The 21,877-nt window shown below is 39.6% G+C and overlaps 1 protein-coding gene across 1 annotated transcript in view; it reads right to left on the reverse strand.

The window, feature by feature from the left end:
- Window positions 1–286: 286 nt before the first annotated feature.
- NIPAL2 (NIPA like domain containing 2) overlaps window positions 287–21,877 on the reverse strand; it is a 135,713-nt gene continuing 114,122 nt past the window's right edge. The window contains exons 7-11 of the mRNA XM_020969064.1: window positions 12,032–12,167; window positions 10,211–10,299; window positions 5,023–5,086; window positions 3,649–3,743; window positions 287–702 (exon numbers count right to left, since the gene is read on the reverse strand). Of these exons, the coding sequence (XP_020824723.1) occupies window positions 590–702; window positions 3,649–3,743; window positions 5,023–5,086; window positions 10,211–10,299; window positions 12,032–12,167 (497 nt within the window). The 3' untranslated portion in view covers window positions 287–589. The remainder of the gene's footprint in view (window positions 703–3,648; window positions 3,744–5,022; window positions 5,087–10,210; window positions 10,300–12,031; window positions 12,168–21,877) is intronic.

Here is a 21,877-nt window from a genome sequence, read left to right on the forward strand (position 1 = left end):
GTCTACAAAAGGCCCTTAATTTTCAAAGGATGACTGCAAAAGCTTTGATTTTTAGAAAAGATGATTCACCCAACTAATCTAGGACTACAAGGATTAGTTCTTTATTAGTATGCTTTAAATAATTCTCCCTCATAAAAAAAAGGAATGGTATAAAGCCTCTCTTTCTTTGAAGTGTGTCAGGAGTAGGTAAGAAGAAGTGAATATAAAGTAGGGAGACTGATTCTTCCAAAACACGTTTGGCTTGAATATGAAATATGATGCACCTGCATATGTGTACACACACATCCAAACACAAACACTCATCTATGATATATTTAAACTTTACAAGGACAAATAAATGATGACTAGTCAGAGGTCTGGAACATTAAAATAATTTCGGATTACATTTCTAGACTTTTCGGTTTTCAGAAAGCATTAGTTTCTCAAAGCTGAGCAGGCACATGATTGTCCCAAAAGGAGAGGAGGCAGGAAACACTGACACAATGTGAACAAATGTCACCATAAAATAACTTTTGCCACAAACAGGACATGTGCAGTTTGCTTTAAAGGTGGTATTGAATAACAGGCCAACAAACATTCCTCTTGGCATTCAGATGTCTTTCTTTTCTCCGCCTGGGCTCTTTGTGGAGTTGCTTTCATCAGGCAAGGTTCCATAGGTTTGGCCATTGGCCTCTGGCTGGATTTTGTCCAACATTTGTTTCCCTGTGGGGATGAGAAGAATTTTTCAAAAATCCTTCAAGTCTTTTTTCCCCCGCTTTTGGGCCAGATTAGTGATTTCATCAGTTTCGGAAGAAGCTTGTGTTTCTTGGGTAAAGAAACCTTCCCTCTAGCAAAGCTGATTAGAAATAGTTAGTGGCTTATAGTCTTAGAGTTGCTGGAGGAAATTAGAGTTTAAGGAAGGGGGTCACAGAGCCAGTATCTGTAACAGGTGGGTCTTGAATCCAAGTCTTCTAGATTAAATTCAACTCTCTAATCCACCTTGTGACACTGTCTTTGCATATGTCCATATTAAGTAAATGCATGTAGCATTTTAATGGTTCAAAAGTAGAAATATCCTCATTTCGTAGGTGAGGTAACTGAAGCTCAAAAAGGCAGGGGAAGCAGTGTGATGCAGTGGAAATAATACTGTTTCTGGACTCAAAAGCTGGAGCTGGATTCGAATGCTACTTCTGATAATACCTGTGTGACTTTGGGCAAATCACTTAGCTTCCGTGGGTCTCAGTCTCCTCATCTATTAAATAGGAGGTCTGGACTACATGGCTCATGAGGTTCCTTCTAGTTCTAGAGGCATGTCCCTTTGACCTACCTAAGGTCATATAGCTAGTTAAGTCAACAAGCATTTATTAAACACTCAGGCATTGTGCAAAGTGTTGAGGATACAAGGAAAAACAAAAACAGCCCCCTCCTCTCAAGGAGCTCACATTCCAATGGGGGAGACCATATATAAATAACTGGGTACATACAAGATTAGAGGGAGCTAGTTAGCTCAGTGGAATAGAGTGCTGGGCCTGGAGTAAGGAAGACCTGAGTTCAAATCTGGCCACATGTAGTTACTGCTGTGTGACCCTGGGTGAGTTAGTTAACTTCTGTTTTTCTTAATCCACTGGAGAAGGAAATAGCAAATCATTCCAGTGTCTTTGCCAAGAAACCCTCACACCCAGCATTGATGTGCCATGGTCAACGGACTCAGGAGGAGTAGGACACAACTAAATGACTGAATAGCACAGCATACAAGATATAGTCAGAGTAGGAGGCAGGTAATCTGAAAGTGGAAGGCACTAGCAGCTGATGGACGGAGAACCTCCAGTAGCAGGTGAGATTTACATAGCCTCTTGAAAAAAGCCAGGGAAGTCAGGAGGTAGAGGTGAAGAGGGGGAATATCCCAGGCAAGGCGGATGGCTAGGGAGAATGTCTGGAGTCTGGAGATGGAGCAGCTCCTTCAAGGAACAGCCAAGGAGGTCTGTGTCACTGGAGTATAGAGGGTGCAGAGGGGAAGGCAGAAAGGGAAGAGGTTACGTAGGAAGTTAAATGCCAGACAGGACTTTATATATCAAGTGTCAGAGTCAGCCAAGAAGACTTGAGTTCAAAGCTGGCTTCAGAGATGAAATAGCTGTGTGACCCTGGATAGATCACTTAACCTCTGTTTGCCTCAGTTTCTTCAGCTGTACAATGGGGATAATAATAGCTGCCAGGGTTGCTGTGAGAATCAAATGAGATAATATTTGTAATATTTTATTACAAATATTAATAATATTTGTAAAACATTTAGCACAGTTCCTGGCACCTAATAAGTGCTTAATAAATGCCTGTTTATTTTTTAAAAAATCAAATTCAGATGAAAGAACTCAAAGTCCTGTTTTTTTTCCTTTAACCACAGTTTTGCTAGTGCTCCACTTACTGAGAAAGCATTTACTAGCCCACATAAATTTCTTCTAGCTTACTGTTTCTCTTTTCACTATGCCGATCACATAGCCCACAGTACACATGTAATAAATTAAGGCATTTCTTGTTAGTGGCCTACTAAATTTATTACTTTCCCCAGGCTTGTGGTTATGTCACATGAGATATTCCCCTAAAAATATTTACTACAAGTTAATAGTTAAAGAGCTCTTGCCATGGAGGCCAGTATTTGCTATGAACACTGTGCCTTTATATAGCTCAGGTCTGTTGCCCAATGGTATACTATTTTTAAAATATTGGCCATATTTTCAGTATGTAAGTCTATGAATATCTCCTGGATGGTCTTCTTTTTCCCTTGAGATCACAGCCCTAAGAGAACAGTGAGGGGAGAACGGCCAGACATAGATAATTTCTTTCTGGGGAACACACTTTGTGGAGGATGGTGAAAAGTTGGCAGAGGCGGTGATCAGGAGAATGAAGGGAATGTATCTTTTTTTTTTTTATTAGGCAATTGGGGTTAAGTAACTTGCCCAGGGTCACACAGCTAGTAATTGTCAAGTGCTTGGTCTGAGGCCGGATTTGAACTCAGGTTCTCCTGACTTCAGGGCTGGCGCTGTATCCACTGAACCACTTAGTTGCCCCTAGGAATGTATCTTTTGGCAGCTTTCTGACTTAAGCTTGTTCTACTTGGCCTCAAAGGGAAGAACTAGGCCTACTGATGCAGAAATTCTAGGAAAGTCATACACGGTGTCACAAGGCCAGGGATGTACTAGTAAACGTTTAACCATTGGCTCTCCCGGAAAAATGTACTCATGACACAATTTCAAATTTAATTTGCGTTATTAACATTTTCTTTATCACTTTTTTAAGTCTAGATAATCAATGAAGCAATAATCCAAGCCCTGATTTATAGTGTTTACTGATTTTCTAGGTGTAAATGCTCACACTAAAAATTTAACAATCAGCTCCCTGAGACAGTACAGCTGGTTACAGTGTACTTGCCATACAGAAATAGCAATGTCTCCCTCTCCCTCTTCATCTCTTTCTATTACTGTGCCCTTTCTTTCTTTTAAAAAAAATATCCTATATTTATCTGTAAAAACACTACTTCTTCCACTAGGATGCAAACTCTTTTAGGACAGGGACTGTTTCACTTTTGTATCCCCAAAGCCTGACACATTAAAAATACCTGTGGGTAGATTGATTTGTGAAAACAGGGATTTTTGTGAATTGAGTCTGAAATCTTACCAGGAATCTGTCCAAAATCAATATATGATTGTTGTAAATGTTCATTTTCTCTATTTCTTGTGACCAAAACCACTCCAAAGAAAGACAGAAAACACCTGTAAGAATAGTGATTGTAAAAAAAAAAATAATGGAACTACCCATCATTTAAACAAATAAGTAACTGGAACTTCCTACTCCCAGTAGCAACACAGATTCCAACAGCTTTGCTCCTCCTGTTTCTCATTCGTAGTGAGCTGGCCATCATAGTCCTTGTTGTGGTTGAAGATGCTTACACCCAAATCTGAGGCCTGGGTAGCTTCTCATAAATCCTTGCCCCATGTTTTCACCATCTGGTTGGCTAAATCAAGCCCTAGCCTCTTAGCCTATCCCTATTACTGGTACTCAACATATGATTTAAAGAAAATGATTCTTTAATTTTCTAGGACATTTCATTATCCTTGGCCTCAAGATTAGTCATAGGGTCCAGATCCAGAAATTCAGCCTTACACAATATTTTATGAAATTACATTTTCAAGCAGACTTTTTTTCTTGTTCAGAGTAGAGTAAAAACAAAACTCAAGTTGGAACTTTATGGTGTAATTAAGATCAAGTGAGTACACTGTCAGAAAGCTGTCATTGCCATGGACACGAGAACGAGCTCCATACGTTGTTCACTGTGATTCATGTCTATATCCTCAGTGCCTGACGTGGTGTCTGGCATAGAGTAAGTGCCTAATAAATGCTTACTAGTTAGCTAATTGTTTTCAAGAGCTCAATGACAATGTAGGGCCTTTTTAGGGCTTCCAATCTTCTTAGGTGAGGATGAGTATTAGGGATCATAGTCACTAAACCCACATAGTGGGGTCCCATATCAAAGGACTTTGAAAACAGGAGAACTATACCAATACAGAATATTATCAAGCCCCAGCCCTCAGCCTGCCCCAATATAATTGCGTCTGTCGGTCTGGGTGGCCCTGAGGGCATGAGTGGTCCTATAAGATGCCTGGAGTGTTTACTAGGGAGTGTCTTGTGCGTTTGTGTGGGTCTGATACAGGCTGTGATGGTGGGCCATGGACAGGGCCAAAGTGATTTTGTAGCTTATGGTAGAACAGAAAATACCCGACCATCTTGAAGCCCTCAGAGAGACACACACCTTAATGACGTGTCACGTAACCAAAGTAATGCCTGGGATGCTGACTTAAAAAAATCTTTCTGTTCAGAGTTAAGATTCTGGCTGTATTTGCTTGTGTCCCACATTATATGTATAGCACCTATACCACATACATGGTACTCAAGAATATAAATGAAAGAAATATGATTCCATATTCAAGTATTTCAAAAAGGAATTTTTTCCTTTCAATTTGCTAGCTTTTAGTAAGCTTTTGGAATACTCACCCAAAAAGGTACATGAATGAAGTAAGCAAGGCTGCCCCAAGGAATTCCTGATAAAATATGATTCCTAGAATGAGATCAAAAAGAAAAAGAATTACGTATTTCAGCTACAGCTGCACAGGATTCATTTCTAAAAAACAATATCATGCCATTGGCTTTAAGTAAATGTTGTTGTTCAGTTGGGTCTGACTTTTCATGACCTCATTTGGGATTTTCTTGGCAGAGATATTGGAGTGGTTTGCCATTTCCTTTTCTAGCTCATTTGACAGGTGAGGAAACTGAAGCAAACAGTGTTAAGTGACTTGCCCAGGGTCATACAATTAGAAAGTATCAAGCCAGTTTTGAACTCATGTCTTCCTGACTCCAGGTCCTGCACTCTATCTACTGTGCCACCTAACTGCCTGTTGATCACTAACTCTATAATTTTAATGCTTCACTGTCATATAGTTTTGGTATTGTGACTATAATAATAATGATACTAGCTAGCATTTATAGAGCACTTCAAAGTTTACAAAAGTGCTTTATAAATATTATCTCATTTTCACTTCACAACAACCTTTAAGAGACCTGCCCAGGGTTATCCAACTAGCTTCTGAGGCCAGATCTGAAGTAATCTCAATTCCAGTACTCTACCCACTGCACCACTCACTAGCTGTTTATATTGATAGAAGGCACGGATACCCTGAACCTCTGCATGACTCTTGAGTCACTCTTCTCTTTCCTCCTGTCCCTATTCTAAAAGTGGAAGAGAAAATCTCACCATGTATATGTATATATACACACACATGAACGAATGAAAAAGCATTTATTAGGTGTGTGCTATGTGCCAAGCACTTGCTTAAACCCCTTGGATGCAAACTGAAAACTAAAGTGTTCCAGTTTCCAAAGGAGTTCACTGTTGAATTGGGGAAGATAACACATTGAAGTGTTTTCAGCTGTACATACACATTGTATCACATTACAATTGTTATTCATTATGCATAACTCATGTGAATGCATACGAATAGGAATGTCTTGATCTGGCTGAAGGTTTTATCTTCAAATAGTTCAGAATCTCTCTCTAGTTTACACTTCTCCTTCAATTAATCATCAAAATCTGCTTATTTTTGCCTTTAAAAACCATCCCTTTCTCTCCATTCTCACTGCCCAAATCCTAGGCCAAGCCTACTTGTTCTACACCCTGAATATTGCTACCAGACTAATCTTCCTTAAATGTTACTTTCATCAATTGACTTCCCCATTCAAAACCTTTCAATGAATGTGCCTCTGTATCTTGTTGCATTCATGTCTAAAATTCTGTTGCATGGTTTTCAACTGAATGTAAGCTCCTTGAGGATAGGGATTTTGGTGGCTTTTTTCCTTCTATGTATTCCCTAGGAAGTACAGTGTACAAAACAGACACTTAATGCTTTCAACTGAACTGAATTAAATTGAATTGAATTAAAACGGAATCTGGTCCCCACCCAACATTATTTTCCAATACTCTTCAATATGCACCCTTTGATCTAATCAAGCCAGTCTCCTCACTGCTCAGGATCACCTCCTCTCTTATGTTGCTCCCCTAACCTGGCATGTCCCCCTTCCCTTCTGTGTATTCAAATGCTACCCATTCTTTCAGGCCCATCTTAAGTACCATCTCCTTTATGAATCCTCTGACTTATCCAGTCCTTAATCATCTCTGGCTTCCTTCAAGTCCCAATTAAAATCATATCTTTTATAGGAAGCCTCTCCCAACCCCTTAAATTCTCTTTTAATTACTTCTTATTTGTCCCATATAGCTTGTTTGTACATATCTGTTCATTTGTTGTTTCCCCCATTAAGGGTGACTAGGTGGTGCAGTGGATAGAATGCTAGGCCTAGAGTCAGGAAGACTCATATTCCTGAGCTTAAATCTGGCCTCCGACACTTATTAGCTGTGTGACCCTGGGCAAGCCACTTAACCCTGTTTGCCTCAGTTTCCTCATCTGTAAAATAGGCTGGAGAAGGAAATGGCAAACTACTCCAGTATCTTTGCCAACAGAGAGTCAGGCACAACTGAAATGACCACATAACAACAAAATGTCTCCCCTGCTGGACGTTTTTGTTCCTTTGGGGCAGAGATAGGCTTTTGACTCTTTTAGAAGCTTCATAAGTGTTTATTGATTATCTTACTCTTTTTTGAATGTCTACCAAACTTTTTAGTTATACCATACAATTTAACATTGAATAACATATTTTTTGTATTGTGTATTAATTGTGTGTTATGCTATTTGTTAATCTCATGGAGTTAGTCATTGCCTAAATTAGATGATAAGCTTTTTTTGCAGGCAGGTACATGTACCTTTCACAGTACCAAACCCAGTGCTAAGCATAATAAGGTAGCAGCTAAATAGAAATTAAATAAAATATACCAGAGGGCTGATATATTTCAGAAGGCATGCGATTTATTGCTTCTGGTGAAACTGATTCTTTTGGAATGGGAAATTGGCCAACAGTACCCTATACTCCATTCCAGTGAAATCATGCTAATTGCCACTAATCCTAGGAATTTCTAGCTGTTAATAACATCTTCCAATTGATTGGTATCATAAAAGCTGCCAAAATGATTCCTAAAGTGCAGGATGTCATCCCATATCAGCTTCCTCCTCAGTAAACTCCAAGGTCAAATTTAAAAGCCTCTATTTGGTATTTAAAGTCCTTTATAAGTTGGCCCCTTCCTATATTATATACTTTACTCTTCCATGTACTCTAGGATTAAAAAATATTGGCCTTCTTGCCTTTTCACTGGCCATTCTCCAGGCCTGGAACACTCTCTCCTGACCTGTGCCTCCTGGCTTCCCAGGCTTCTTTTAAGACTCAGCTCAAATCCCATCTCCTACAGGAGACCTTTGTCAGTGTTCCCCTCCCTTCTCTCCCTATCCCTGCTAGTGCTTTTCCTCAGAGATGACTTTGCACCTAATCTGCATCTATCTTGTACTTACAGAGTTGTTTGAATGTCTCCTCTATTAGAATGTGAGCTCCTTGAGGGCAGGAATTGTGTCTTTTACTTTTCTTTGTATTCCCAGAATTTAGCACAGGGCTCAGCATAGTAAGCACTTAATGGATGCTTGCTGGCTGACTGACTGATTTGCTGAGCAGAGATGGTCCAGTCTGACATGAACATATAGAAGGCTCTTTCCCATTAATGTAAACTAAGCTTTCTATTTGTACTTTCTCTCCAACAAAAAAGTAAAGTTTCTTGTGCACATTAATATTACATTTCGTAAGATACACATAAACGATGATGGCCTTCTTTCTTTCTTTCCCTCAGGGATATAAAACTTAGAGAGCTATGTATTTATACTCATGTATGTATGTGTATATATATGTATATATATATATATATATATACTTACATATATATATATATATATATATATATATATAGAGAGAGAGAGAGAGAGAGAGGAGAGAGAGAGAGAGAATGTCTTTTTGGTTATATTCTTTGAGTTTTAAATTCCCAACAAGAACAAAATATTAGGGGAGAAGGAGAAGGACTGGATCTGTGATTTCATTGGCATAAGGAAGTCCCAGATAAGGAAACTCTATCTACCAATGTGGGTCAATACCTTTTCTGTAGTTTAGAGGGCTACTCAGAGTACTGAGGACTTAAATGTCTTTCCCAGCTCCCACCATCAGTACGGTCTCAGAGCTGAGACCTAAACTCAGGCCTACCTCAGTTTAAGGCCACTACGTCACGCTAACGTTAGAAGCATCCTAGACCTGTATTTTATTTCCTTCATTTAGTGTACAGATTCTTCACAAAAATTCTACTAGCATGCCTCTTATTGCTGTGGAGGTGGCCTTGTGTTTTTGAATGCTAACAGCAATAATGTAAGCTCCGGGCAAATCTAACAAAACTGGACTGGTTTTGAGCATGGACCTGGTTGAAAGGCTGTATGGATGTCTGTTGGCTGAAGACTAGCCTTAATAAATTTGGCAAGGTTTACCATCTGGTTGACCTTGAGGGGTTAATGTTCTGGCTATAGCAATTCTTGAAGACCATCCATTAAGTTTTAGAGGGACTGTGATCAGTACCAATGCAGAGAAGACCCAAACTAATCACAGACCCTTGAAGGATTGGAATCGAAGTGCAAAGTTCAACCCGCAGAAGCAGACAATTAATTATTCCTGAGCACAGTTTGTGGGCAAGCCACCCTAGTCTGTCACACTGCAAAAATGATTGTACCTATTCAAAAATAGAGAAATCACGATACACAAAGAAAATGCATGAACTTTGCATTGGGAGATGAATCCTCCTGAAACACAGATGTGGCAGGTACACCTCTGGCCAAAAAAAATAGGACAAGCCACTACTGTCAAACTTAGAAAAACTACAGCTGAATGAATATATAGTATTTTGGTTTAGACCAAGTTTCTTAACTTTATATTATTTTTTCTTATATTATTATTTTAGTCATGAAAAACAAACAAATACCCAACACTTTTCAGTCAAGAGCAAAAGAAACTTGTATTTGGAGAAATTATTTAATCATGTTTAATCAAAATCCTTAGCCTGGCATTAAAAGCCCTCACAATCTGGCTCCCACCTACCTTTCCAGGCTTATTTGGTCTTTGCTAGTCCCTTTCATGTACTTTCTCTTCTAGTCAAACTGGACTGCTAGCTGTCACATTCTACCTCTTACCTTTGTTGTCCTTCAAACCTTCAATGGAAGGTGCCTCTTCCTCAACTCTGCCTTGAAGAGTTATTAGATTCTTGAAGACCATCCATTAAGTTATGGTGTGATTGTCATTAGCAACAATGGAGAAAGGGCCCAAACTGACCTTGGAGCATCAGAATCTCAGTGCAAAGTTCAACTCTCAGACTCAGACTATTAATTATCCTAACAACTCAGAGTCCCCTCTTCCCCCACTCCAGGTGTCAGCATCATTTAACTCTTGGAATTACTTAGCATGCCTTTCTATGTACTTTGTAGTGACTTTGAACATGGTATATGACCTCCAGGAGAATGTAAGTTCTCTGAGGGCAGGAAGTGCTCCTCTTTGGTCACTGTATCTTCCTTAATGCCTAACACAATGCCCTGTGAAACTGAATAAATGAAATAAATGCTTGTTTATATACAATGTCCATAACCCAGATGCCTGCCCTGTGAAACTGAATAAATGAAATAAATGCTTGTTTATATACAATGTCCATAACCCAGATGCCTACCTGCAATAATGGCACTGGTAGTGAAGAATATGTAATTCAATGGTACAACTGTGGTTGTACTGTAGAGCTGTGTGGCTTGGTTCAGAAACCTAGAACAGAAAACAGTTACTGACTCTGAGAGAAGATACATTTGCTATTAGCAAGAACTTTAAGGAGTCCATGGAGTTCAGCCATAACTACAAAGAGAAATATACCAACAGAGCATTCCAAACCAGCGGTCACAGCCTATATGCATTTGATGTATGAGATCAGATGTCAGTTTTTATGGTCTGTTTAAACCAACAACAGTAATAACGAAAAGTAATTAATCATGTTCAGAGGCCACGAGAAGTTTCAGTTGGAAGTATTTCAAACTAGTATCACATCAGGATAGGCAATGGGATCTGTTAGACATCAGATTTTGGGAATAACCGGACTGCCCATTGACATGCCTCATGCCAAGAAGAAGATGGAGAAGTCAAAGACTTGTCTAGGGTTTCAAAAACAATGATCGGTGCTCCAGCTGTAGAGCATATGTGAATAGCGCAGCCTCCCACTGCCTCCAGCCATTAACACAAGTTTTAGTTCTTGCTCGGTTTCTGTGGCACTCTGGGAATGAAGATGCCCTCCTGTAAGGTTTCCAAAGGATCAAGAATGGTGAGCAGGGTCGGGGGTATAGGGCTGGCACTGGATGGGGTAGCTTTCTACCCAATACACCAGTTTGTCTGTCTGCTTTACTGAGAAGAAAAGGTGAACAGGACAGAGAATAGCAAAATACAGGGACAGGTTTTCTAGATGTCTGTGCTCATTAGAAATTCTACTTACAGTTTTTTTGGTAAGAAAATGAAAAGTAAAACAACAGTGACAAATGGCTGGGTTTCTCCAAATTCCTCCTACGGATGCTCAATAGTCATCTTAGGAGAATATCCCTTGTTTAGAAGGAATATGTACTGAATGAGCAGCTGGGCCAATGTATAGAGTGGAGCAAGGAAATTCTCTCTTTCTCTCTGAACATGGCCTGATATTCCCCAGCTGGCATAGGAATTTGCTGACGCTAGATCACTGAGAAGTTATTTTTGTGTGACATTTTTGGGGGAACATAAAACTTCTTTTAAAGACCATATGGCTGATTCATGGGAACATAGCAGGCAGAGGAGTAATCACGCTTTGAAGGGGGGGGAATGGATCAAAGCAATTGAGGGAAGGGAAAGAGAAGGGAGGAAGATATGGAGGAGAGAGAGAAAGAGAGAGAGAGAGGAAAGAAGGAAGAGGTTTTAAATGTATAATGCCACCACTACTAGACACCATGCAATAATCACTTAGTGGCTGACAAGCACAAGGTTAGTTCCAGTGGAAGACAAAAGTTCTCATGAAAGGATTTCCTTCCCAGCCAAATGTCTGGTTTCTTCCATCTCTGAGCAATTAATGAACATGAGCTAAGAGACGAAGGTGAAAGGTTCATGGATTTCCTATATTTAGAATGAAATCCCTGGATGTAGACTTACTCCTGTGATTTATTGCTAATGACAATATATGTAACATGGATATTAATTACAAGTAAAAGAGCATCAGGAAAGCATCAAAGTGCACTTAACTGGATTATGTAGCACTTTAAAAATCACAAGACATTAAGGTTCTGTTTAGAAAGAGAGAGAAAAAGCCCCTTATGACTAGAGGAGAATGACAAAGCAAGAGAGAATGGCAGGCTGTATGAGTTTGACAAACATGGAAAGAGGCTGGCTATACCTCACTTTAGTCTTTACGTGTAGTCAACACACATCAAAATGCAGAGCAACAGCGAGGAATACTGAAAAATTAGTAGAGATGTAGGAGCTGACTTACTTGACCTGAAAAATACAAGATGCCATCATGATGATGAACATGATATAAAAGATAGGGTAGGTTAGCTGCATTTTCCCCTTTACAGAGAGAATGATCATACTTGAGACTGCCTTCACTGAAATAACAGTCAAGGAGGCTAAAAGAAAAGAAAAGAAAAACAAGCATTTTATTATTTATTAGTTATTATCATTATAAACAATCCTCTCAAACTATTGGTATTTTAGGATGATAAACTGGTCAGATCCATTCACATTTAGTTCATTCATTTGTTCATCCACTCAACCTGTCCCAAATTGAACTTATTGTATTTTCCCAAAACTCTCTCTAACTTCCCTATTAGTGTCTAGGGTACCACCACCCTCCCAATCAGGCTTACAACCCAGGTGTCATCATTAACTCCCCACTCTCTCAAATCTCCCATTGCCAATCAATTTTCAAGTCCTGTTTCTATCTCTGTAACATCTCTTGTATACATCCCCTTTTCTCTTCAGACCCTGAAATGGCCGCCATCTTGGTAAAGGTCGTCACCCTATCTCAAATTTCTCCCCACTCCAATCCATTCTCCTCTCAGTTGTCAGATTGGTCTTCTTAAAGCACAGGCACAAGTGTATTGTCCCTTCCTCCATTCAAAAACCTCCAGTGGCTCCCTATCACCTCCAGGATCAAATATAAAAATCCTCTATTTGGCTTTTAAAGCTCTTCATAACCTGGCTCCTTCTTAACTTTCCAGCATGCTTATACTCGACTACCCTCCACATGCAATCAATTGACTTTGGCCTCCTTGCTATTCCTCACACCTGACACTTTATTTCTCAATTCTGAGTATTTTTACTGGCTTTCATTTCTCATTTCTCCTCCTGGCTTCCCTGCTTTCCTTCATTCAAGTCTCAGCTAAAGTTTCACTTTGTAAGAAGCCTCTCCCCAGTGTTCCTTGATCATGGTGTTTTCCCTCTGAGACTATACCTTGGGCTTACCATGATACCTGACACATAGTAAGCATTATGTAAGTAAATATGCAATATAAATAAATGTCAAACAATGTAAACACATGCTATTATTATAAATTGTTGTGTGCCAGGCACTTTATGAATATTCACTTGCAAGTCATGGCATCATCTTCCTGATGTCATGGCCCTGTTTGAGAATGAAGGACAAATAACAACAACAACATCACATTTTGATCCTCACAACGAGCCCTAGAGGTAGGTGTTATTATTACCCCCATTCTACATTAGAGGAAACTGAGGCAGATGGCAGTTACATGACTTGGCTAGACTAGAAGAAGGAGTACATGACGGTGAGCAAAGTGCAATAATCCTGGAGAGGTGGCTGAAGTCAGGTTCTGAAGGACTTTGAATACCAAACAGAGGCATGTGCTTTTGGCTGCTATGTGGAAGATGGATGGGAGAGAGAAGAGAATATAAGTGGGGAGACCCGTCTTGCCTTTCTTTGTATCCTGAATGCTTGGCACAGAGCACAGTGGGCAGTGCTTAGTGACTGATTGACCAATTAGGAGGCTATTGCAATAGTCTAGGCCAGAGACGGTGAGGGCTTGATCTAGGGTGGTGGTTGTGTGAAAGGAGAGAAGGGAACAGATAGAGAGATTTTGTAGAAAAAGAATCAATAATCAACCAACAAGCATTTTTTAAGGACTTCCTATGTTCCTGGCACTTCACTAAGCACTAGAGATACAAAGAAAGGCAAAGCACAAAACCAGTCCCTGTCCTCAAAAAGCTTACATACAAATAGGGGCAATGACATGTAAATGAATAGGTAGATACAAGACATGGAGAGAGTAGAAAGGAAGGTATCTTTAGAAGGGAAGGCCAAGAGGATGTAGGGACAGGGCAAGGCCTCTTGTAGTAGATAGTATTTGAGTTGAGCACAGGATGTGAAGGAGGTAGAACAGTGAATATGACTCCTAAGTTGCAAACCTGGATGAATAGAAGAATGGTGATGTCCTGCATAGAAATGGGAAAGTAAGGAAGAGAGGAGGGTTTGGGGTGAATGGGAGTTGGGGAAGAAGATGATGAGTTCTGTTTCAGGCATGTTGAGTTCAAGATGCCTACATTATTATGCCAAAGTTATTTTAAAATAATTTGTTTTAGGGCATTAATCAGATAAAATGGTTGGTGACCTTTGTCCTAGGGCTGAGTTGGGGGGATGTTGATGTAACCAATCAGGAATACAGACAGGGCGGTGCGATCTGCATGATTTTAAAAAACCCATGGGCAACATGCTAATTTACCAGCCTTAATGATGAAAGACCAACACTGAGACTATAATTACAAGAAGATGGGGAAGGAGAAAAACAATGAAAGAAGGGGATAAGAAAAGTAGGGTAGTCCAAGTGAAATTAATGAGCAAATAGCCATCAGCCTACACTGAAAAACTAAACAGTGCAACAAATAAAGACGAGTGGAGAAGACTGAGAGTCACCTATATGCTTCTGAATCTGCCAACCATCACAGTAAGTTCATATCTGATGGTAGGCTAGAAACCTCTGGCTTAAAGGAATGGGAAGAGGGGATCAGGGAGAAAGCTAGTCATTCTTGCAACCGGCTGCCTCCATTCTAGGGATGCCTCCTCCTGCCTGGTACTCTTGTCCTGGCCCTTCTTCGCAAGAGCCCTCAAATAAGTCATTTTCTTTCTTAGACACTTCTAGCCTCAGCTCATTGGTGCCAATCTGCTTACTACAGCAGAAGTAGGGAACCAATCAGAGGTGACTGAGACTTTGCCCATCCTCCCCATAAATCTCCTGGTCCTCTTTGATATCCAGTAATTGCCCTTCTATGTGGGACAGCTCAGGTGAGCTAAGAGTGGCCAAGAGCATGGCCTAAGCTGAATGCCAGGGCAAGATGGCACCTCTCTCTTGGATTATTGCTCTTCTTCTTCCTCTTGCCCAAACTAAAAGATCAAGGCACCAAAGGCTAGGCCCTTATGTATCCAGATATGATCTATTGAAAGTATCCTTATTTTGTACCTAATCACTAATAATAGAATAATAATTAATACTAATAATAATAATAATTGCATTATATAGAACTTTAAAGTTTTCAATGTACTTTAATCATGTTATTTCATCTGATCCTTACAACAACTCTATGAGGTAGATGCTATCATTATTCCCATTTTTATAGAGGAGGACATTGAAAATGAGACACGAAGTGACTTGTTCATGGTAAATGTCTGAGGCAGGATCTAAACTAAGCTCTTCCTGACTTCAAGTCCAGCACTCTATCCATGCAACACCTAGCTGTCTTCCCTTTCCCCTCTTCCCTGACCTGGCTTTCTTCATGCTCCCTTTGATGTCTCAAACTAATCATCTTTTCTTGTATGAAGTAAAATGTGCCTATGATAATTTTTTTAAAAGATGTGTTTTTTAACATTATTGGCTGGTTTGTTCTTCTGGGGGAAAATGGCTCCCTATGACCTCCTTAAGAAGACTGAAGAAGGCTGGAGTTCTCCTGCTCTTGACAGCTCCTCCCTTCCCCTCACACAGGACAGGACATTTATCTCCACCAATGAGGAGAAAATCTCATACCAATGGCCTTTGGGATAGGGTTAACATTCACATATATGTATATATGTGTGTATGTAAAGTCTCTCTCTCTCTTTATAAAATTCATCATCTACATATATATATATATATATATATATATATTTATATATTTCATCATTCATCTCCATCAATGAGGAGAGAGTCCTATACCAATGGGTTTTGAGACAAGGTTTAATACCAGTGGGCTTTGAGATAGTGTTTACATTCACATACACATACATGCATATATACACACACATATATATATCATATATATAGAATAAGGTTTACATCCACACACATCCACACACCTATATCTATACACATATGTATATATGTGTGTATGAATGTAAACCCTATCCCATATCTACATACATATATTTCTCGTATATATTTCTCACTTCGTATGTAAATACATATTTTATGTCTCTTGTTTTATTCATACAGCCCATACATAAAAGGCCAGACACATTCACACTTTATTTGTATATAGTTGTTTACACATTACCTTTCCAATAGACCATGAGCTCCTTGAGTCTTTTACCTTTGCTTGTATTCCCAGACCTTAGAGCCATTCAAAATTACTGAACTGTGATTTAAACCAGCACTTAGCACAGTGCCCGGCACATAGTAGGTGCTTAATAAGTGCTTATTGACTAAGTTCCTCAAAAGCAGCTGCAACAGATTGTCATCTGTTCTGTTGGTAAATGCCAGGTTGTTACTGTGAAAATATCACTAGATAACCATGGATAAATGAAACTGGCCCATTCCAGGCATCCAAATAAGTAAATCCCTGTGCTAGCTCAATGATAGCCCTCTGTCTTCTGTGCTAACAAAAGAAGGGCCTCTCTCCCTGGGAACAAATATTTCATAAGTTCCAAACATTAATGGAAATGAGAAAGAAATGACTCGTCAAGCATGACAAATCTTACATCAATATTTAATATTAAAGTGAGGGAGCTCTTCCTGCTACAGCATGTCACTGAAGGAAGTCAGAAGATGTTTTTTTCTTTTTGATCTTAGGCTCTGGGAAGTTCCTGTGGGAAATAACAGTACCCGATGACAATTTGGCCCTCACCCACAGCAAGTTAAAAAAATAATCATTTTTTTTATTGGGATTTGAACTTTTAATTATAAATCAAAGAGACTGGGAGAAGAAATACTGCCTTCATAGTAGTTCTTGGCTGAGATAGAAACCAGGCTTGCATCCATTCCACAGTGTACCAGTTTTACTTCTTTTATGGTTCAGAAAAGATAATTATTTCTCACTTTACATGAAAAGGGAGCATGGGGAAAAGAACTTTGCACTGCCCATTCAGAAGAGCCCATACATTTCCTTTCCCAAGTTAGTTTTCCAACACGTTCTACTTAGATGGGCACAGTGATTCATATATGAATTAGGTCAGTTCTCCAAAAGAGAAATCCTTTTGTGTAAGGGAAAAATTGCAGCATTTTGTTCTAGTGACTTCCAGATTGGGCTTTTTCTCTTCTTTATTAGGGTCAAAGGTGTAGAGTTGGAAGGAACTTTCTAGTGTTAATGGTTACTCAGTCCAACCCCCTCATTTTACAGATGAGGAAACTGAAGCCCAGAACTGTGTTGATTTGCCCAGGGTCACATAGCTAATAAGTGTCCAAGGCAGGACAATCTCATGTAATCAAAATTATCTATTTTCTCTTCTGTAATTGTCCCCATTCTTTGTTTGGCTAAAAATTCATCCTCTCTCCAGAGCTGTGAAAGAGATACGATATGCTTCTCTTTCTCTCTTTTCTGGTATGGTCTTTAATATTCAGGTCACGTTTCCATTTGAATTTATTGTAGAATATGTTGTAAGATGTTTGTCTAGGCCTATATTCTGCCAGAATGCTTTCCAGTTTTCCCAGTAGTTTTTATCAAATAAGAAGTTCTTTCCTAGGTAATTTATGTTTTTAGGTTTATCGAACGCTGGAGTTACTGAGTTCAATTATTTCAGATTCTTCCATGTCTTGTCTGCACTGCTGATCTACTTTTCTTTCTTTTAAACTAGAACCAAATGGTTTTGATGATTGCTGCCTTATAATATATTTGAGGTCTGGAAGTGCAATCCCTCCTACATTCCTACCTTTTTTTATTATTTCTCTTGATATGCTAGGTCTTTTGTTCCTCCAGTCATTAACCATTATCCCCCTCTTACTTTCTGTAAGTATAACAACTGAACTGGTCGAGAGGAGAACCAATTTCTCCCCATCCTCAGGAGAATGTAAACTCCTTGTGGCAATGATAGTTTCATTTTTGTCTTTGTAATCCCAGCATCTGACATAGTACCCTGTGTGTGGCAAGTTTTAATAAATATTGGTTGAATTTTTCTCACTGATCCTTGACAGTAGCAATCACAGTTTTATGTAGCCTCATTTTCCCCTCAGCTGCAGTAGAACACATTCCCCCCATGCTCCGATCTCCCCCCCCCAATTAACTCATAACTGTTCTTGGCATTAGGCCCTCTGTATTTGTCTCTCTCTTTAGGGCTTTGAAACAATTTGGCGTAAAAAAGCTGTTTCAGATACTATTCTCACTTGCCAGTGACTTTACTCCATCTCATTAGATTTAGAGTATTTGAGTTAATGAGAAGGCTATTTTGTGGGTCTTTCTAGAATTTTGATTAGACATAAAGCCCCCGTTTCTCATTCTCTGTACCCACCCTCACCTCATCTTAAAGCAGAATAATGGTTATACTTAGTTCTTTCACCCTACTAGTAATAACAATAACAATGATTTCCAGTATTTATATAGTGCTTGGAAAGCACTTTATAAATGTTATCTCTTTTGATCCTCACAACAATCCTGGGAAGCAGGTGTTATTTTTTTTTAATATAAATTTATTTATTTTTAGTTTTCAACATTCACTTCCACAAGTTTTTGAGTTCCAAATTTTCACCCCATCTCACCCCTCCCCCACCCCTATGCATGCATTCTGAATATCCCTTCCCCTAGTCTGTCCTCTCTTCTATCTCTTCCCCCCCTTCTCTTATCCCCTTCCCCTTCTATTTTCCTGTAGGGCATCATAGACTTCTGTACCCCATTTCCTGTATTTCTTACTTCCCAGTGGCGTGTGAAAACATTTTTTTAAACATATGTTTTTAAAACTTTAGGTTTCAGATTTTCTTTCTTCCTCCCTCCCTCACTGAAAAGGCAAGCAACTCAATATAGGTTGTACATGTGCAGTTAGGCAAAACACATCCATAGTAGACATGTTGTGAAAAACTAACTCTATTCCCTTAATCCTATCCTCCCTCCCATTTATTCTATTCTTTCTTTTGACCCTGTCCCTCCTCAGAAGTATTTACTTCTGATTACCCTTTCCCAATCTGCCCTCCTCTCTATCCCCCTGCTCTCTTGTCCCCTTCCCCCTATTTTCCTGTAGGGTAAGACAGATTTCCATACCCAATTGAATGTGTATTATTCCCTCCTTAAGCCAAATCCTATGAGAATAAGATTCACTCATTCCCTCTCACCTTCCCCCATTTCCCCTCCACTGTAAGAGATTTTCTTTTCTGTTTTTTTGTGAGATAATTTACCCCATTCTACCTCTCCCTTTCTTCTTCTCGAGTATAATCCTCTCTCATCCCTTAATTTTATTCTCCAGATATGACCCCTTAATCTTCAACTCACCCTGTGCCCTCTATCTATCTATCTATATATATACATACATATAATTTTTTCCTCCAACTACCCTAATACTGACAAATCTCATGAGTTATAAATATCATCTTTCCATGCAGGAATGTAAACAGTTCAATCTTAATAAGTCTCTTATGATTTCTCTTTCCTGTTTACCTCTTCATGTTCCACTTGAGTCCTGTATTTGAAAGTCAAATTTTCTATTCAGCTCTGGTCTTTTCATCAGAATGCTTGAAAGTCCTCTATTTCACTGAATGACCATTTTTTCCCCTGAAGGATTATACTCAGTTTTGCTGGGTAGGTGATTCTTGGTTGTAATCCTATCTCCTTTGCCCTCTGGAATATTATATTCCATGCCCTGTCCTTTAATAGAAGCTGCTAAATCTTGTGTTATCCTGATTGTGTTTCCACAGTACTTGAATTGTTTCTTCTGGCAGCTTGTAATATTTTCTCCTTGACCTGGGAACTCTGGAATTTGGCTACAATATTCCTAGGAGTTTTCCTTTGGGATCTCTTTCAGGAGGAGATCTGTGGATTCTTTCAATTTCTATTTTGCCCTCTGTTCTAATATATCAGGGCAGTTTTCCTTGATAATTTCTTGAAAGATGATGTCTAGGCTCTTTTTTGATCATGGCTTTCAGATAGTCCAATAATTTTTAAATTCTCTCTCCTGGATCTATTTTCCAGGTCAGTTTTTTTCCAATGAGATATTTCACATTGTTTTCTAATTTTTCATTCTTTTGGATTTGTTTACAGTGTCTTGATTTCTCATAAAGTCACTGTCTTCCAATTGCTCTATTCTAATTTTTAAGGAAGTATTTTCTTCAGTAATCTTTTGGACTTCCTTTTCCATTTGGCCAATTTTCTTTTTATTTTTCTCCTCATTGGCTTTTTGGACCTCTTTTGCCATTTGGGTTAGGCTATTTTTTAAGGTGTTTCTTCAGTATTTTTTTGGGTCTCCTTTAGCAAGCTGTTGACTTGTTTTCATGATTTTCTTGCATCACTCTCATTTCTCTTCCCAGTTTTTCCTCTACTTCCCTTACTTGCTTCTCAAAATCCCTTTTGAGCTCTTCCAAGGCCTGGACTGATAGGAGCTTTGACTTTGTTTTCTTCTGTTGTATTTTGATCTTCTTTTTCACCAAAGTAAGATAATATAGTCTGACTCTTTTTGTGCTGCTTGCTCATGATCCGCCAATTACTTGAGTTTTAAACTCTTTTTAAGGTAAGAGTCTGCTTCCAATGTGGAGAATGTACTGTCCAAGCTTCAGGGGTTTGTACAGCTGTTTTCAGAGATACTTGTAGGGACCTGTAAATTTTCAGTTCTTCCAAGGTATGATAAGGGCGAGGTGTTTACTCCTTTCCTGGCCTGTGACCACAAGTATTCCTTTCTGTCCTGTAACTGTGAGGAGGGTTCTCTCCACAGCCACTACAAGCTCCACCCATAGCATCCTCCTCACCCCAGCACGCCCAGAACTGTGACCCAGATCCACACAGGCAAAGCAAGAGATTCCTGCCTCAGCACTGGCAAAGAGATCCCTGCAATCCCTCTCTGATCAGCCACTGGATTCCCCCTCAGTCTGTGGGAAGCTCGGAAGCAGCTGCCCCCCCCCAGGGCCACGCTCTTGGGGAATGGAGCTGAACCCCCTTCCTCTCTCAGCACAACAGAAAAGACTTTTCCCATTGACCTTCTAAGTTGTCTTTGGCATTAGTGGATTGAGGAGTCTGGAAACCACCACAGCTGCCCGCGATTCAGTCCTCTGAGGCCTGCTCCAGATTTGCTGCGGCCTGCGTGCCCATGCTGTGCTGCGCTCCACTCACAGCCCTGCACGATATACCTTTCTGATCAATCATCCAGGTTGTCTTGGGCTAAAAATTTGTTTCACTCTGTCTTTTTGTGGGTTCTGCTGCTTCAGAATTTGTTTAGAGCCATTTTTTATGAGTATTTGGAGTGGTTTGGGGGAGAGCTCAAGCAAGTCGCTACTTTCATTCTGCCATCTTGGCTCTGCCCCCAGCAGGTGCTATTATTATCCTCATTTTACAGTTGAAGAAACTGAGGCAGACAGAGGTTAAGTGACTTGTCCAAGGCTACACAGTTATTATGTGGCTGAGGCTGGGTTTGAACTCAGGTCTATCTTGATTCAAGGTCCAACAATCTAACCATTTGGCCACCAATCAGTTTTCTCATCTTTGCATTTTTTTTTTCTTTTGGGAAGGAAATTGTTCTAAATTTCTTCCTCTCCCTCCTGATTACTAGCTTAGCTGGGTGTAGTGCTGAAAACAATTCCACTCAATTGTTTCCATAGCAACCAACACAAATAGGAGACAATAACTGGGCTCTTTATCTGAAGGGCTGCTATTTGTTCAAGGTCCCAACAGAAGGCTTGTTGTTGTTGAGTCATTTTCCAGTCATGTTCCATTCTCCCCATTTGGGGTTTTCATGGCAAAAATACTGGAGTGGTTTGCCACATCCTTCTCTAGCTCATTTCACAGATGAGGAAACTGAGGCAAACAGGGTTATGTGACTTGCCCAGGGTCATATGGCTAGTAAGTGTCTGAGGCCAGATTTGAACTTTGGTCCTCTCGACTGCCCCCTTATGTGGCAGACATGCTAAATGCTTGGAATTCAAATACAGAAAGTAAAACATTTCCT

This window comes from Phascolarctos cinereus, unplaced genomic scaffold, assembly GCF_003287225.1.
Source record: "Phascolarctos cinereus isolate Bilbo 61053 unplaced genomic scaffold, phaCin_HiC Scaffold_4;HRSCAF=312, whole genome shotgun sequence".
In the NCBI taxonomy this organism is placed as follows: Eukaryota; Metazoa; Chordata; class Mammalia; order Diprotodontia; family Phascolarctidae; genus Phascolarctos; species Phascolarctos cinereus.